Genomic DNA, 19,967 nt, shown 5'->3' with positions numbered 1-19,967 from the left:
AGTTCCAATTAGGTAGTTTTGCCTAATCTCTGAACGTTATGGGAATGTGAAAGGAAATATTATAAAGCAATCGTTTATTACATTCCCCGCATTTTTTACTTTTGCAAGTGTTATTAAAAAGTAAATTCAGACAGTCACAGACAGACATTGGAAAAAATTGTTTCTACGTGAATATGCTTACTAACTAATAGGTAATACCAAAGTTTTACATTCAAATTTTCGACTTCCTAATAATTCTGTACTTACCTACCCAATAACGGCTGACAATATTAGATCAATAACAAACTATCCCAAAAACTTCAGATGACAAATTGAATTGAATAGCACTATCCTTTTCCTACACTGCTCTGTAGATAAAGATCTACGAAATTCAATCCGCTATCTGAAGGTCTTGGATTAGTTTTGTTATTGACCTTGGGCGTAAACGATTCTTTCTTGTAACCTCTTAGATAACCGCCATCTCACATCAACACGAGTATTGCATCTAATATAACATCAGACGCGCATTAAAAATGGTAGCTGACCTTGCTGCGAACGTTCGCTTTTACAGAATGTTGAATCGTAATTCGTATCTACGCACAAAATTTATTTCGTGACGTCAACACTCATTTTAAGAGATCCGTACCTACTCTACAATGGATAAACGGAACCCGTATAGGATCACTATTTTAACTGCCTTTCTATTCGGTCGCTTCTGAAAAATTAATGTTATCTACTGATACCAATTCTATTGTGTACAATTCTCTTAACGAGATTTTTTTTGTGCTTAACCTGATACTACCGGTTGCTACACGGCATTGTACCGGAACGCTAAATCGCTAGGTAGGGTGGTAATTAAGAAACGGCCGAAGCCTCCCATCAGATCAAAACAAAGAAAATTCACAAATTACTAATTTCCAAATTTCCCCGTCCGGGATCGAATCTGAGACCTCCTCACTTATAAATACTTACTTACACTTATAAAATTCAAAGCGCCACCATTGCGCCAGGGAGGTCTAACTAAATTTATAAGTCTACAAATCTCCTATTCTTTCTATTGTGTTTATTGTAGAAAAGGACTGCATAATTTTTATACTTTAACTTTACTTAAGTATGCTATCTATACCCTTTATCGCGTTATTTGTGAATAAGGATAGCTAAAGTTTTAGTATTCAGTAAAGTTTTGTCGAAAGATTTTTGGACGATAGAATCGGCATCAATATCTACTTACTTACCTACTTTCCAATGATTAACAATCTTGAAACTTGGCACGCAGACACAAATGAGAGAAAAAAATCGGGAAAATCAATTACATGAAAAGAACCGAAATGGGCCTAATTTTTAAGTGGGGCTAAAAGGTCAAGTGAGAAGATGCTTCGTTCCCTCGGCAGCGCGAAAAGTCTGAAATATTTCAGAACAGTACCTTAACAGTAAACAGATACCTTCAGAAAAAATAAATCGATCAAGTATTTGTTTCGCTTTTGTTTTAAGTCTATTTTGTTCTAGTTTTTAGTGACATTCAATAATTTCATTGAATAAAACGGGTTTTTTATCAAGCTAAGGAATTCTTGATACTCGGGTCCAACACTTGTTTAGCTGGTTTATTCGATGAAAAAAAGGCGCTTTATTGCAATCTCAATCAATCAATGTACCTATCAATAATAGATAAGCTCCATACTCTATTGATCGAAAACAATCTCACTTAGAAGCCTATTCTGTACAATTAACTGTAGAAACCGTGGCACTTTGATTTCAAATAACTCGCAGACCAATATATTGTGTAACTTCAGTTAACCAAGTAAACCCAGATGACATTATATAGGTGGTATTTAGGTTGCCAACTAAGGTAAAATAATGCATATTAATTAGGCTTCACTTTGATAATAACTATATACCCATAATTGGTTTGGACGTTGTAAGTACTACAATGTGTGAAAAGCCTCTTCTGTCAAAATATATTTTTAAAAAAATTACCCCATTTTAGAAAGGGCTATAAACGTTACCTTAGCCTTTTACGTTTCATATTGTTGTTTTTATATTACCCTTCATGAGATAGGGTATGTTATTTGGCACTCTTGTTTATCATAATATTATTCTGTAATGGTACACAAATTATATATGACATCATATATGACATCCATGGAAAATATAAGAGGTCTTATATTTTCTGCGATAATACATCTGTACTCTTATTATAAGATTCGGACTCGCTTTCGAGCGAGACTATATCGTCAACGAAAAATTAACTAATAGTTCCTTGAATTGAAGTCGCAAATTCGGTACTACTGATTCTTGTTTTACTAACGGTTCATCAAGAGCATTCATATGTGAATGCATTCGAAATTTAAAGTAAGAACTTTGAAGTAAAGGTTCATTTTACATTGACGATACAATCAGATGATATTCGAAAATATTCGCTAGCCTGCGTATAATTCTTCTAACAATGGTACAGATGTGATTATTATGAACTACATACAATATGGGGTATCAAGCGGGATTCACGATAACAATGAAAATTTAGTCCAAACTAAATTTTGGAACATTTTAATCTTAAACAAGAACCATATTACAAATTACTAAATCTAATAACATTGTTTTGTTATAAATCTTAAAAAGCACGTTCACAGTCTGTGGTGTCACTACCGAATTATTAAAAACAAATCACTCGCGTCCTTACGACTGCTAAATCTCATCCGACTCTGACCTGATGGAGTCGTAGTTGGAAGTTTTGCTTCTAAGCATCCTAAGGAAAGAGCCCACTGCGAAAATTGTCCGTCTATGCCTATGAAATATACCCTGGTACAAAGCCTCGCGGAGAGCCTTCCTGTCATCCGACATAGCAGGCTGCGTGCTCAAGGTCACGTCAGAATGCGCCCCGACCGATTTCTGATGCCGAAGACTCCCATGCTTCTTCTCCAAAGATTTCTGGTTCGGTAAACTCATGGTAGATTCTATCGACGAGTTTTTCGTCTTCCTCAAGTTCAGCATTTTCTTACTCGACGATGACTCCGACGAAGATCGGACCGGAGCCAGTTTAGATCTGTGCAGAGGATTGTTTGAGTTCTCCGGGTGTACTACTAAGTCGACAGATTTCTGACTCACGGCACTCGACCGTGTCAGAGTTCTTTGAGAGCTAGTCGGTTCAACTTTTACTCTTTCCTCCTTCGGCATCGGCTGTTCTGATTCTATAGCGATCATCGTGGTCCGATGGAACTAACGAGAAGATGTCTCCCGATACTTTAATAATGGAACCGGATGGCGCAATGTAGTCACATCATAGGCGGGCGCGCCTCATCGGTGCTCTCAGTAGAGGGCACGGCGAGGTGAATGACGACGTCGTTATTGTTCGGATTGCCAGCCTGGTCGCGGCCTTCGCAACAATTGCTGAACGTTATTGTCGGCACCTTCCCATCGCAATCAATTTGGACCGTATTCAAGTCCTGCGCCAAGCGGTCGATATTCGTGCTCTCCTGCAAATGGCGATCAACAGAGTTTGCACTCATAATCGGGGAGAGCCATTCCTTGTCGTCGTCAGTTTTTTCCACTTCGGGCGACGGACCAAGGTCGTCGCGAAAGGTCGGGGATACGCCCTCGCCGTTCACGTGCAAACTAATTAGTCCAGCCAAATTAACATTAAAGTTATTACGTGTGCTCGCGGCCCCGCCCTCAGTCTGGGCTGCCTCGGCTATTATACGATCAGTGATCGTTTCGATTTCCTCTTGCAGCGTCGGATCGTCTTCGTAAAACTCCGTGAGACCTGTAAGGTTCTCGAACCAATTGCTATCTAGTAAGCTCGTTGTGGACTTCTTGTTTTGATCGGCCGCTTCTTGCCGGTATCGATCGATGAGTTGCTGGAGGGATTCCTCGTGCTGGTAGAACAAGGTGTGGTAAGCCTGGCTTACTGTGCGGAGGGAGTAGGTCGAGCGAGGTCGCGGAAGCAGCGAAGCCGAAGGGGTGTGGGCCGGTACGGTGCCTCGCCACACTTGCCGTCGAGCGCGGTCCCAGAGTACCGCATTAGAATTAAGAATCCTTTCAAAGTCGGACACTTGGTCGGCTTCGCTGATCTGCAACAGCAACTTGTTCTCCGTCTCTCTCCCGCACACGGCGTAACACAGCTTCTTCTCGTCGGCCTGTTTGGGATTAGACTTAGTTATATTATCGTTTATCTTAGAGCTACTTACAATACGTTTGGAGGTTGGATGCTTTTGGTATTCCGCGTAAGTCGTCGGTATAGACAAGGTTTGAACGGAGACCGCGCATGGTACTTTCTCTATAACTTTCCGCTTTTGCTCTCGAACGATAACGTTGGGTTTGGAATGTCGTTTCATTTTGTCTGCCGAGGGTTGCCTATGAACGTATTGTTTATCAGAAAACCTTGACCGAAGAGTGTCTGCACTACGAATGTTTCTGCCATATTGAGATTTCGGGCGTTCTGCAAGACAAACACTTTTTGCTCTCAATGGGATTTCGGGTTTATCTTTTTTCATGGCCAGCTTGTTAGAGTTTTTAAAAAAGGAATCGATCGAACCGTCGCGAGCGAACAGCGGGCGAGATCTGACTGTTTGCAAATCATGCACTACTTTCTTCGCAAAATTGTATGGAGTGAGCGTAAAAAGTAATTTATCGTGTAGCGTGCTTTGGTCGATCGATTGTATCCGCGGGTATGGCTGTCTTGCCGAGATTGGCATAAAATTCGCCAAAAATACGATGCGCGGTCTTGTTATATCAGACACTAGTACGAGTTATTATAGTTTACGAAAACTGATTAAAATTTTATTCGAATTAAGTTTCCTATCGTGTTTGTGTGTTCCTTTCAGAACCGGGTTCTTATCGGACACTTCTTGCAGATAGTCTACGAGTACTTCAGTATAAAAAGAAACTATTATTGCAGTTGTGTAAAGCCCTTACCCCAAATTGCTTTTTATGGGGCATCGTACCGGAACGCATTATCGCTTGATGTTATATTTTAAGATGGGCTAATCTGCTAGATATATGGAAAAGAATAAGAGTTAAGATTCATCACTCCTGCACCAAGTGGGTTGGCGAGTTTATGTAACGTATTATTATGCGTTACCAATTAATATATAGCTCAATGGAGAATGCGTACTCCACCGTCTACGGGGAAGGTTTAAGCTCAAAATCGTTTACCCATCCAGTTACCGGCTTTGATCAACGTTGCTTAACTAGCGCAAACGACTTTTTTTCGCTGTCGCTAATATACACCACCTTCAGGTATTTAAACTTTACAAATAAATAATTTAAAGAAAATAGAGTGTCTGTAATGACGAATTAACAGCTTTTACTAAATGAATACTATGTATGTATAAACGACATGCAACCGAATTACGAAATAAATTTGAAGGGTGCATACTTCAGAAGGAATCATCCTGTAAAAATATTGAATCAAAAGAAATATATTTATATTTCCATACAAACGAATTCAAAACATTCTAAGTGTTTGTTTATGACAACCCTATTGAACATAAAAGACCGACACGCGCATAGTACCCACGCTACGCGACGCGTACCTAATAAAGTGACAGCAGTCGCATGATTTTAATTTTGCTAGGCCTGTATTTGATTTCTTTCAGTAAAAACTATGGCAGTGGTTTACTCAAAAACTAATAGGTTTTAGGTTTCACCGAAAAGTCTCAGAGACAGTAAATAATGTTTATAAAGCATGTAAAGTATTATTTCGATTTTTATTTACACGTTGTATACTAATACCTACTTACAAATATAATACTGTTTGTCTGTTTGCACTCAGGCTACTTTTTATTTCGAAATAAAACAGGGATAGCTTTGTAGTGGAGAAATGGGGGGTTGAAATTTTTTTTATTGTTTGCGCGTATCTGCTCAGACAAAGTTTATCACCGATTTGATAGGATTTATGAACAAATTTACCATATTATACATAAGTTATATGTTTTTAAAATAAGGGGAATTAAAATCTGGTAATTTTAAATAAAACATCGTTTCTTTTAACTTGCAAAATTTTAGTTTTATTTTACTGTATAGAGTAAGTACTAAGTTGTAACATAAGGGCCGTATCTAATAGAGTATCAATACACGCTACATACGTACCACGCTAGTAGCTTTAAATAAACTTTATTAAAATTTTATTCAATCTTAGGGACAACTCACGCTTTACTTTACCATTAACTGTGTCGAAATTCTATTCCAAAAATAAAGACTATTTACAGTGGTTTTACCGCAACTCAAATACATTTAGATTTCGCTATACCGTTTTATTTACCGAATTTACCGAAATTAAAAACACACCATTGTATAGTAGCAACTCAAAAGAAAACCATCAAAGTTTTCGAAACATGTCAACTCGTACTCGGGGACCGATTACGATATCAAAAGTTTTCGTGAGACGTGAAGTTTATGGTTCCTTTTTATCTGAAGCCTGCAGCAAAATGTTTGAGTCGCGGCAGTGATTCGATCTCAGATAATAAAAAGTATTTTATAGTTTGTTTACTTCAGCCATTTATTTGTTTGTATCCACTAGACATTGAAAGGTACTCGCCAACTTATTTGGTACAAAGGAATACTTAGGTCATCCCGTTGCCGGCCCACCACCGAAGGGATAGCATAGGTAGGAGACAAAAATTATATCCCCCAATTATATCCTCTGTAGGGCTAGCACGGGCAGAAGATAAAAATTATATCCCCAATATATCCCCTAGGCCCTAACTAAGGGATATAATTAACGTGTCCATCTCCCAAAGCCCGGGAACACGTAATAGGAGAAGTTTACTCAGTTTATTATTACACATATATTATTTGGATATTATTTCCACTTGTTTTCTAGGGCTCTGAGAGTTGATAAAGCTGTGGGAGAAGATAATTTTTATCCCTTCCCCGGGGAGATATTTGTTCATGCTAGCCGTGCAGAGGAAGGATAACTTTTACATGTTCACCTGCAAAAGCATGGCAAAAGGGAATAGAATGAATTTAAAAACGCACATAACTTCGAAAAGTTAGAGGTAACATGCTAGAGGTATCCCCAGCATGTATCTCGAACTTTTCCCGAAAGCAAATTCGAAGCCCGACCAGATTATCACCACAACGAAAATTGTTTATTTCGCTAAAATTACTTTTCAACCATCAGTCAATCCACCTGTCCGTCTATATTCTTGGGAATCGCCATCGTGATAATAAAACCAAAAATAAAATTCCCCGCCGCATGTTATCAAGATTAAAAAATAATTATCACTCCCCCGAGGCTATAAACTATTTCCACGCAAAAAACATGTCGTATCCGTCCCTCTTATATTTATTTATTAAAGAAAACAGTAAGAGAACTTAGTGCTAGGGTGCAAAGGCGGCCTAATCACTAATCTTTTTTTTTTTAAAGGCAACCCGAGCGTGAGATGTCTATATAAAGTTGGAAAGCTGATAGTGCATAAATTAAAAAAAAAAAAAACTTACATTAATATACATTCTATTACTTTCTTAATATTTTTTTTATTTTGTCTTAATGTTTACCTCTTTGTTTTTTTTTTAATTGACAGCCCTAACGGTAAGATTTGAAAAAAAAAAAAAAAATCTGCGTTCGATAACTTTTATTGGATTTCTTGCGGAATGTATAGCTACGCTGTAGAACTTTTTAAACTACTTATTATCCCTAAGAGAGACAAGAGGATGAAATTGTAAATGAAAAGCCGTAACGTAATTTTTCAACCTCAATAACAATTTTCATCGATTTTCACGTTATTTCGATTAAAATTTGTATTCAGGTTGTAAAAAAAAACATTAAATTACTACATATTAAAGAATTCTACAGGGTGCTTCAATGGCAGCCCCGCACTGGTAAGCACAGCGTTGGTCACAAGCGCGTCGCAGGTAGCCGCTGGATCCAAGCGGCACAGAACCGTGGAATTTGGAACTCCCTACAAAAGACCTATTTCCAGCAGTGGACGTCTATCGGTTGATATGATGATGGTGATGACGAAAGGATTTATAAAAACTAGTGGTCACAATACAAAATACAAATAAATTGAATGCCACATGTCTCCCAAACAACCTATGTGCCAAACAACGGTGCGGACGAAGTCTTTTTAACCTCTTGCGATATCATATCCCTTGCCTTTTGCGTTAAAATTTAAATTTGGAAGTTCATGTAAAGTCGAACTCTTTTATTTTCGCGTTCACTCAAAAATGGCAAAATTACATGAATTAAAATCAATCTATGTCAGTTAGTTGCAGTTTTTAGTTCCACGGCAATTCTGCAACTTGGATACTAGCCAAGTAATAGCTATTCATAATATCTACAGGGTGGTTCACACAACAGGGTGACCATTTGGGTCAGGAATTCTAAAGAGAATAACATTGTCTATGGTGAAGTTTGTTTAAATATAACACAAACGCAAGTAAAACCGCGAACTACATCTAGTATTTTCCGAAAGAGGAAAACATGCTTGCATGATCGCTTCAAGCGATAAGGCCGCCTTTGAGAATATATGTTTGTTTTATTAACTAGATGTCTATTTGTATGAGCACTAAATACTTCTTCTATTCTATTCGTCTATATCTATATATTCATATATCGAATCGGCCTTAACTCTATGGCTAAGCCTTCGATATAGATAAAGCCCAGTTCCTAAACACGTTTTAATTAAGTAAGACATAAGACAGTTTATTAAAGACGAAGGGATATATGTAGTAAACATTCGTATTATGGTAGAAGAAAGTTAAGAGATTTGTGTCGTAACAAACATATTCTTGTGCGCTTACATTTCACACGCTGCTTAAAACTCACAAGATAGATTAAATTAATGTGACAGAATTGTGTTTTTATTCACTCCTAACTGCCCCAAAGTAGTAACGACATTGCACCGCGCGAAGCCGGGGCGCGTCGCTAGTCCCAAATAAATAGAACACTCTGTATAATAAGAAAAAAATGTTCTCGGTTTACTTAGTTCATCAATAGATTTATCTCACCAGTCGGATATTTAAAGGCGATCTATTTATAAAATAAAAAAATCATAAATAGTGACCTACATTTATTATTAAATTATATCCATTGGGATAAGAAATGCAGATTTGATAAATTTCTAGTTTTTCTTTCTAGAGCAATTAGCAAACCTGACGGCCGATTGGCGCAGTGGGCAGCGGCCTTGCTTTCTGAGGTCAAGGCTGCGAGTTCGATTCCGACAACAGGAAAATGTTTGTGTTATGTACATGTTTTTTTTTCAGTGTCTGGGTGTTTATCTGTATACCTGATACAAGTATTTATATATATTATTGCAAAGCGGTGCGTATTGGTTAGGAGCTCGACTTTACTTTCAGTTGCTCTTTTTGATGTGAAACATCTATAGGAGGGTAAACCTGATTGTTGGCGTGCGACACAGGCCGTGGACGCTTCGCCACGCTAAATGATAGAATTTTTGTATTTCGTATGTAACAATAAAAATGAATATTAATTTTGAAACAAAACAGACATTATTAACCGACTTACAAAAAGGAGTGGTTATCCATATGGTTGTATTTTTTTTTAATTTGTGGAACAAATTTGTAATGCTTTCTTTGTCTTTCGTTTCGAACTCTCGTAGCTTCAGGTTTAAGTTGGCGAACGGTGTTATCACCATCCCCTTACAATTATGTAAACTTATATGTATAAACTCTTTATAAATCTTCAAGTGCCTGTGATAGGCCTACATGAATAAAAAAAATGAATTGGAATTTGAATTTTGAATTTGAATTTGCAACGCGGCACTTAATGTTTTCCTTTTAATGTATTGTAAGGAATTACGTTACGTTCGTTACGTTATGTAAAGTAGGTATAAACAACGTTAGCTCGAAATAACTGGCAACGACAACGTGGAAATAGGCAACACAAGAGAATGTATTAAAAACCTTTAAATCAGAAATTAAGAATCTCAATTTTGACAATAATATGATACGTCAAACTTGTAACATCCCGTAGTTTTTTCGTCGGGGGGGTATAAACAAAAGTGCCAGAGCGTGACAAAACTACAGGTCCGTATTGAAACATTATGGCACCTTTATTAATATCGCCCCAACAGACTATCTCCGTATAAGCAGGGCTTAAACGCTTTAAATCGCATTAATAGCCAATTACAGAGCTGTCCAACATGTCTGGGGATTCACTTGTCTTCCGCAAGCGTCGCTAAATGGCGATTTTACGCCTCATTTGCATCTTATTTATTATGTAAAGAACACAATATGACAGGTTCGCTGGTATATTTATATTGTATTGAATGGAAGACGTATTATTATTATTATTATTAAATTCTTTATTGCACACACAAAAACAAAATACAAAGAAACACATTTACAAAAATAATAAAAAAAAAATTAGGTGTGCAAAGGCGGTCTTATCGCTAAAGCGATCTCTCCCAGACAACCTTTGACGATAGTAGTTTTTGTAAGGAACGGGTTGGTGCGGCAATAAAAATTTCTACCTACATAAAAATATTGCAAACTAAACTACATACATGGTATAAATTCTAATACTAAACATATAATTATTATATATAATATATATTGTTTGTCTGTGATCACTTAGATACCGCTTTTACGAAAAGGAGGTTCTTTGGCCATTAAATTAAATTGCCTGTCAATAAGTGGAAAACCTATAGTAGTAGAACCAATGTGCCCAGTGGGTAGGGCTTCGACTTCACTTTCGGGGGCCAAAGTCGAATCCGCACGCACCTCTAGATTTTCCAGGTCATAACATTATGGCATTATTACGTTTTTTCAAAATTCAAAATTCATTTATTTCAAGTAGGCCTAATTAATAAGCACTTTTGAAACGTCAAGTCAGTCTGTTTGTTGTGACTCTACCACCGGTTCGGAAGGCAGATTCCACTGAGAAGAGCCGGCAAGAAACTCAGCAGATTGCTCTTATCCAACATCATTTTAAAGTTTAACAATCTTTAGAATTTTTTTGTTTTGTGAGAGATGAGAGCGGAGTGGCCTGTTTCCAAGCAGCCTTGTCGTTAAGGAATTCATCAAGCGTGTAGTAACCAATATTTGTTAAATGTGTTTTAATATATTTTTTTAAATTACGTAAAGGTAGATCTACTATTACCGTATCTACTATTCGGTATCATGTTATAAAAGCATATACACACAAAGGATTTCTGTACTTTTCTCAGACGATATGCAGATATCACTCATTTATGTTCTATGTTGTATCTAGTTAGTCGACTGTTTATATCGACTTTTGGATTATAATTACTTATGTTTTGTTTTATAAAGATTATCTTAATATATATAAATCTCCTGTCACGATGTTTGTCCGCGATGGACTCCTAAACTACTTAACCGATTTTGAATTAAATGGGCACACCGTGAGCAGTCTGGTCCAACTTAAGAGATAGGATAGCTTAGATCTTTAATTATAGTCGCAATTTTATTTTATTGCAAATTATTTGTCTATAATTAATTGACAGTCACATGTTATATATATATATATACAAGAGATTTATATATATTAAGATATATATACTACTATAATCATTTAAGGCTTAGCGATACTGAATACTTTAAAAACAAAATCAAACGCAGACGAAGTCGCGGGCAACAGCTAGTATTATTATAAATATATTGCGAGGCTACTGTTGTATACCTATTTCTTTATATTTGGTACGATGGGGTTCGCATGGTCTAAGTTTATATATCGTTAGCACAGCTCTTTCTGTAGTATAAATATAGTTTCTATATCAGCAGCTCTGCCCCATAACACGATCCCATACGACATGACACTATGGAAGTATGCAAAATAAACAAGCCAGAGCGATTAAAATATCACTTGATCCAACGGTGAAGGAAAACATCGTGAGGAAACCTGCATGCCAGAGAGTTCTCCGTAATGTTCTCAAAAGTATGTGGAGTCCACCAATCCGCACTGGGCCAGAGTGCTGGACTACGGCCTTATGCCCTGTAGTTGGCCGGTAATGGGTTGGTATGATGATAGAGGTTTTTGTAACATATCGTCTGGGTAAGTACTATCACTATGCTTATTTCTGCCGCTAAGCAGCATTATTGCAATTCTGTGTTTAGTTCTGAAGGCGTGGCTGCCGGTTGTTAAAGGCGATTAAAGGACGTGTTCTTTACAAGTGTTGGTCTGGCCATAGGCGATGCTTTTCCTCTCAGCATAAGGTGGGTTATTGTCCGACAATTATCACTTAAAAAAAAAAAACATACACTTCGCAGGGCATGCAAGAAATACGTCCTGCTACGTGCCGCGCTGTGTCCATCATCCTATCATAGTTCCCCGCGCGTGTTCTACCGCAAAATGCCCCAGATAAACCACAAACGTAGAATAATTATTGATATATACATATATGAAATGTAAGACACATTTCATATATCAATAATTATTTCAACATTTTTGTATAAAGTTAAGGCTAAAAGTCTTTGCCATTTCAGGGCCAGTTGCCATATTATGTGTGACTTACGACTTCTGTGTACTTATAGTAAGGATACATTTTCTGCACACGGAAAGGGTAAAATGTATAGATTCTCCCAGAATAATATCTAAATAATTATTAAGAACTGTTTGAATCTGTTGCTGCGACAAATTGCATTTAGTTTTTATGAAGGACATTTTACAAAAATCACCATAATAACAGCGCCACCTGGGGATGGGGGCGAGAACGAAAGTGCGCCATCAGAAGAGCCCTAGGGCTCGACGAAATTGGAGGGAAAGGGGAAGTCGACCTTAGGGTGCCTACTGCGAGGATTCGGATTTTGGCTTAGGTGGACGTTTTGGATTGAATGGGCTTATAGCCTGTGGTTTAGTCCGGACGCCGTGACTAAGGCAAGGACCGACGTCCGGATGACGTCAGAAATCGACGTCTTTTACTTTTTCGGAAAGACATTTGCCGATAATCACCCGAGGGGTTGCTAAGACGTCACCGGGGCAGAAGGGCGAGCGCGAAAGCTGGCCATGAGAAGAGCCTCATGGCTCGCCAACATGGGGGGGCTGGGATTGTGCGTATGGGGACTTTTATAGTCACCGAAGCGCAGATAATATAACGCGCGGAAGTAACATGACGACGTGCATACAACGTCGTGTACAATTCTTATTTTCGTCGGCGCCTGCGTCCCACATCCATATCAATAAAAATATTCCACATTCCAGCGCGGGGTCGCTTTATTACGTGCAGCCGTTGATATTATGACGAACTGGGAGCTGTCTGATACTTTAACCGCCTACCACAATTTCTAGCTCGGGAACAGTCAACAAGCCATATGTAATTTTTATCATCTATATCTCTACATATTATAAAACCCAACGTAATCCTTATCTGCACTATCTCCACATCATCATCAACCGATGAACGTCCACTGCCACTCACGCATAAGAACGCATATAAAAAAAAAATGCAAAACTCTATCACGACCATCGTTTGAAAAAACTATTCAGACAAAAGTCGCATTAAAAACGTCTCTGACACCATGTCAGAGGATAACTGAGTGCAAAACAAATTAAAAAAAAACATTAAAACTGCGTCCAGTTTTAATGTTTTTTTTTTATTTGTTTTTTTTTAGTTTGCACTGCTGGTCTTTTGTAGTGATTCCAATCCACGGTTCCGAACCGCTTGTTTCCATAAGCCAAAGCTACTTTCCGCGTGGCAAGGAAATCGGAAATTCTACACAGATAAAGTCGCGGACATCCGTTAATATACCTAACATATATGAAATTAAAGTTAAAGTGGTAACTAAACAAAACACTTTTAAATTTCATTGGAAACAAAACTCTTTTGATTTTCATAATCATCGAATTCCAAAAAAAAAACTAAATATTTAGTCTTTTTTTTAAATTTTTGACTCAAATCCCATACATCCCTCTAAGTAGGTACTACTTATGTTTGTCCATCTTCCAGAGAATTCTCCAACGCTGTGTTTATTCCCGGCATAAAAAGTTCAAATCGGTTCAGCTGTTCCAAAGACAAACTACCGAAAAAAAAAACGTCTAGGCTGGGAAGCTTCGGCCGTGGCTATTTACCACCCTACCAAGAATAACTTGACACCAAGCGGTGCAAGCATTCCGGTACGATGCCGCGTAAAAAACGATAATACAACGTGTAACCGAATGACGAGATACTGTTAAAGGATACATAAGTATATTCCAGAAGGAGTGATTCCTTAAAAAATTAAAAATATTAAATCAAAACAAGCATATTAATTTTTCGTTACAAAATTTGTTCAAAACAGTCTAAGTGTTTACTTATGACAACCCTATTGAAGATCAAAAACCGACACGTGTATAGTACCTAAACTACGTGACGCGTACGATAAGAAATTTCATTTTCATTTCAATTTCGAAATTTCTTTCAGTAAAAACTATGGCAGTGGTTTACTCAAAAACTAATAGCGTTGAGGTAACCTACCTATACCTATCCCTGCAGGGCTAGCATGGGCGGGGGACACTTCTCCACGGGGAAAGGATATAACGTTTATCCCCTCACGCATTTATATCCACCCCCCGAGCATGGGCACACGGGTGGACAATATATCCACGGTGGATATAATAGGGGAAAGACGAACCCCCGGTAAATGTCACAAATTAATTATTCTAATCTGTGCTCATGATTTTGACAAATAAATTTTTCGTTTTCTGTTTTGTTTTAGTTGTCTAAGTTTTTTATTGTTTTTTTTATCTATAAATGTTCCTCGTCTGCGGCTGTTTGTTTATATTATTTATTCTGGATTTTTCAAAGTGGTATAAAACCTACCTTTCGAGAAAATAAAATGAGTGCTAAAAAGTAAGTCTTCTATTATAAAATGTTTGAAAAAGTGACTACCTATTGATTTAGAAGCGTACCTAATGAATGAATGTTTTACAGTGAAAGTAAACAGAGACGTTAATCATCAAGATCCAATCCTGTTTACATATCAAATTATTGATCTTGTACTATTTTATTTAAAGTTGTGCTTGCCTTTTTCTATGGCCCATTAGTTGACAAATTTGTGTTTATTCAGATCAAGAAGTAATAAAATACAATTGCAAATGTTGGTAGATTTCATGCCAATCCACAACCACCTTGCCACTGGGGAATTCACAGGAACTCTTAGGAGCCAAAAGGGCAGACTCCCAGTGGCAAATCTTAGTCATTACTGAAGGAGCATGGGCCAGACGGGACGGTCAATCAGTGGAAACAGTTAAGTCAATTTTGCGGTAAAGTAAGCAAGTGCAAAAAATTTAAATTATTTATTAGTGTTGTTGGCATCAAACAAGTCTTGCATAATTTTTCTTTTATTTGCAGACGTGGCAGGACATTAAAAAAGCTGCAACAGCACGGGGACGCAGCACCACAGGCAACATATACATAGTATACATGTTGCTGTAAAGTCAACCAAGTGAAGAATTTATTTATTTTCCAGAGTAGGTATAGATGGAAGAATGCAGGATGCTCATTTATCACACAAAAATAAATTAAAAAGGATGAAAAGGTTAATTTAGAAATTTTATTAATTAAAATATGTATTTATAAATCTTTCTCTTTTTTGTCGAGCAACTGTGAACAATCTTGTTTGATCCATATTTGATGTCTGATGTTGTTCTTCGCTCGTATTTACAAAATTTACTGTCATTTGCTCCATTAGAGTTCTGAAATATACAAATTATATTATGCTCAATACTGTTGACCCAAATTAGTAGGGCAAATTGTATGTGAAAATGCAGGATCAATGATTTATAAGGAACCATTATTATAAGATATAATTTTATAATATTACCAAACATTAAAGTATATATTTACAATACATGCCTATAATGATGCATAATATTATAAAGTGTTATGCAGGCATATATAAGTGGAGATGCTTTTTCGGGACTGTAATGAAGCACCCAGTCAATCCCCAAGCTGCGAATGTGTCTTTGAGGTACCTATTGACCCTTTTCACACAGTTTCTTACTTGGCAGTGCCAGTTTGTGTACTTCTCTGCAGAACTATTTGGTGCAGCTTCTAAATCCGGAGTCATCATCCAAGGCCCTAGAGCATAGCCTGAGTCCCCAATAAAATTCTACTTTGTTATTTAAACATGTAAATTAATTCCTACTTGTTTTGCTTTTTCAGATTTTCTCCAAGATTTTAATAAAATGTTGAATAGAAATATATGCACAATCCTACATTGTAATTTCGACGTGATGATTAACCCATGCCCATGTTAAATAATTTATCAGACATTTTTTTTGTATTTTCTTATATTTCATTACTAAATACAGTATCTACTGCCAAGTTTTTGTACTAATTCCTCAAATAAACAATTTTATTATAATGAGACATTGTTTTTTGTATATTCATATAAATAATTTACCAGACTAGTCGTATACAACATATGCAGCAGAATCCTAGGCATGTAATTTCTAGGTAATTATGAGGAGTATAATATAATGATATAGGTAGGTGTGTAACTTTTTTTGATTTGCATTGTTTCCCTTTTATACTAGTAAATGGCAACAATAAGTAAAGTTTTGAAAGTTTGCACATTTTATTTAAAACATACATAAGATGTAGTACTGTCCGATTCTACTTTCATACAGCTGTATCTTTTCATATTTTACTTTAGAGTTAATAAATATGAATTGGTCATGGACACACACCACAATCTGTAAAACATATTTTAAAATTATTAACTTACTTGATTGTTTAAGTTTTTGATAAACTCTAGATCTAAATAATTTGTCTTTACCACTTGAACATCTATCGTGGATCTCCAGAGTCTGTTCCCGGGAATAATATCTACTTTGGCATTAGTCTAAAATGAAATGAAAAATAATTAAAGTACCTAGCAATGAATATCTTTGCTATGTACTTATACTGAAGTACTAAGTACTGACTAATAATTTAATTATTAAAGTAAGTATATCTATATTTGATGAGGGGATGTCTGCCATTGCCAGACGGGTGATCAGTCCTATGTAAGGACCATTCCACCCTATTCCCCATGTTTGAGACACAGGTTTTACTGGTGTCCCGGCAGGGTCCCCCCTGAAACCTACCAGTCTCTGTGGTGAACCTAACAATATCCCCTAAGGTGAGGTTTGCTAGGTCTTCTTCACTTATTCTATCCTTACCTTGTAGTTCCCATCTTACCAACACGTACAAGGGGCACTCGGCTATAAAGTGAAAACTAGTTATCACATCACTGCACTTTGAACAGGATGGGATTTATATTTACTAATGAGAATTATTAGGAAGTAAGTACCTATATATACTCACATACTGACAATAGCTCCAGTAATTTGGGTCAGTTATTTGCTGACTGTTGTTTGAGCAACAGCCATGGTCTTGACCTGTCCCCGCTGATAACTACCGTCCGTTAATAGCCTTAAAGATGTGAGAACCTAGACAAAAAGTGATTAGCCATGCTTTTTTTTAAACCTACGTTCATATATAGATGATGTCTTTGCACAAGGTGATTTTAGGTACTTAATAACAACTTACTTTTATGTGCACTGGTAGTCCATCGACAGCATTTAGTGGTTAGTGCCTCTTTAAGGTCCTCGCACGAGTACAGCACACAATTTTTACCCATCCGAAACAAGTGTTGGAACTCTGGATCGGGAAATTCGAACGGATTACTGGCGTCACGTATAGATCGCCGGTGTAATTTTCGTTCAGATTTCTCCATTTCACTTGAATAATAAGAGCCCCAGAAAGCACGAGACATGTTTTTTTCGACTTTAATTCGTTAACAGAATTTTAAACCCACGTCTAAGGACGGGGATAAAATTGTCTCTTTCAAATGTCAAAAAAGGATAGTCTTTCCCCTTTCATTTCTTCCCATGCTATGGGCGGGGGATATATATCCACGAGAAATGTCAAACGGGGATAAATTTATCCTCTCCCCTGTTGCCGTGCTCTGGCAAGGGGAAAAGATAATTATATCCCTTGATAGAGGATATAATCGGGGGATATAATTTATATCTCCTGCCCGTGCTAGCCCTGCAGAGCTTTATCAACTCTCCGAGCATCAGCGCCGAGCATGGGCGCACTTGTAGAAAGAATATTCAAATAATAACACGTCATTACGTCAGTAAAATACTTGTAATAAAAAACAGGAGTAAACTTCTTCCATCCCCTGTTGCAGGTGGACATTAATTTTATCCCTTTCAGGGAATATGGCTTTTATCCCCCGCTAGCCGTGCTGGACATAGGCTAATCTAACATTTGATACGTAATTCATTAAATCGCATTAGAAAACGCATTAACGCAAAATAATGCACTTTCTTACCTAACTACTAATGCACGCAAACATTCTGCGCTACACGTGAAGGAATACATTACATAAATTCAAAGGCAATTAAGTCGTTTGATGCCAATTCGGTATTACAAAACGGATATATGCAAATCTTTAAAGTGACAGATTAAAAAGAAGTGTTCCTTAACATACCCTAGAATTGTTAATTTACCTGAGGTATTTGTGTTAAAAGAAATTATAAAATATTGGGGGCAGTTTTACGTTCTTATAAGTTGAAATATAGGTACCTATAGCTACCTCTTTAAACAATACTAAAGGTGTGCTGTCATTTTCAAAGTATTACTTCTGACAAAAGATAGCGCTATCTTTAGAGCCGTCAAGTTAGTTTAGTTCAGACTCTCATGCCCATATGACATTATTGTTTGATAACGAGAACAGAACTAGCTCTAGAGCTGTCAATTAAGTTAAAATGTATTGATGTGTGTATACACACATTATAAAATATTGAGACAAACCTCTGAACGAAACTAAATTGACAGGTCTGAAAGAAATAGGCTATACAGTTGTTAAGGTGCAACAGTGCTAATTATCGTTTAAACTTACTTGACAGCTGTAAAGATAGCTTAAGAGCTGTCAAGTTAGTTAAAAAGTTTATGTAAGTACCTACCATCGAATTAAGCAACTGTTTTAACTAAAGCTTAATTGACTTACTAATAAATCAATAATTATAGATAAAAATTTAGTATATCGATTTAAAATTCGAGGTTAAAAAATATACTAAACATATTATAGATATGATAATTAAAATAATGTATTTTTTTACTTTGATTAAAAGTAAAAAAATACATATAATTAAAAATCACGTCATCATAAATGCACGCTACGAGATTATAATGTCAACTCATTTTCTCGACTTATCTCATAGGAAATAGAACGAGATAAGTAGGCGTAGTTTTCTCGGGGCACTTATCTAAGTTTGAATTGAATCGAGCATGCTAATTATATTTTCCCAGGATGCTTTCAATAATGGAATGGCTTATTTTAAATATATTAATGGTAGAAGCGACTGCCATCAAATAAGAAAAAAACCATCCATTTGATTGAAGTCGTCTAAAACCTAATTAAAAATTAAACATAATGTTTTATTTATTTAAAACTCGCACAGTAATAAGAGAAAACGTAGCGGGCAGTTAAATACGTGTAAAAACAAGACAAAGTATCCAGACTGTAAAATGCTTGTAAAAACAGAATAACAGTTGTTGATAAAGGTACTTACTTTAAATTAATTTTTAAATATGTTTTATTCTCGAAACGGATATAACCTACCTTTAGTTTATTGCAGTATACGTATGGAAAATCACCAATTAAACTTTTCCACATCAGAGTTTGCATTATTTTTGTTTAAATTTACATTTAATTTATCGAATTTTACTGATTTAAATATAAACACACATACGTGAAGTAAAGCGCTTTGTTTTTGTTTTGCATTATCTTGTTATTCCCAAATGACGTAACTCCATAAATATGTTACATTACAGATTTACGTCGTAATAGATATTTAAAATGGTCCAAGCGTCATACATAGCTCTTTGTTATTATAGGTGGTACTGCTTTTTGATTAAAAAACAAACAATCTCGTATAATATTCTTTTCCAATAATAAACTTTATCAGTAATATAAACAAAAACATTGATAGGTACATCCAACCTCCGAACGGAATAATCTACAATCTATTCATTCTAATTTACCGCCTCTAAAATATAACGAACATAAATAGAATGATTTGCAAATATCACCAC

At 36.4% G+C, this 19,967-nt stretch overlaps 2 protein-coding genes across 2 annotated transcripts; both read right to left on the bottom strand.

The window, feature by feature from the left end:
• Positions 1–833: 833 nt before the first annotated feature.
• LOC120628218 lies at positions 834–3,197 on the bottom strand. The gene has a single exon (XM_039896476.1). The coding sequence runs from the start codon at positions 3,175–3,177 to the stop codon at positions 2,662–2,664; it is 516 nt and encodes a 171-aa protein (XP_039752410.1). The 5' UTR covers positions 3,178–3,197; the 3' UTR covers positions 834–2,661.
• Positions 3,198–3,229: 32 nt separating this feature from the next.
• LOC120628217 lies at positions 3,230–19,561 on the bottom strand. The gene is made up of 2 exons (XM_039896475.1): positions 19,495–19,561; positions 3,230–4,109 (listed from the first exon to the last, which is right to left on the bottom strand). The coding sequence occupies exons 1-2, from the start codon at positions 19,558–19,560 to the stop codon at positions 3,249–3,251; spliced, it is 927 nt and encodes a 308-aa protein (XP_039752409.1). The 5' UTR covers position 19,561; the 3' UTR covers positions 3,230–3,248.
• Between the last annotated feature and the right edge of the window lie 406 nt (positions 19,562–19,967).

Source organism: Pararge aegeria, chromosome 12 (assembly GCF_905163445.1).
Source record: "Pararge aegeria chromosome 12, ilParAegt1.1, whole genome shotgun sequence".
In the NCBI taxonomy this organism is placed as follows: domain Eukaryota; kingdom Metazoa; phylum Arthropoda; class Insecta; order Lepidoptera; family Nymphalidae; genus Pararge; species Pararge aegeria.
This window is presented reverse-complemented; position numbering and strand designations above follow the sequence as displayed.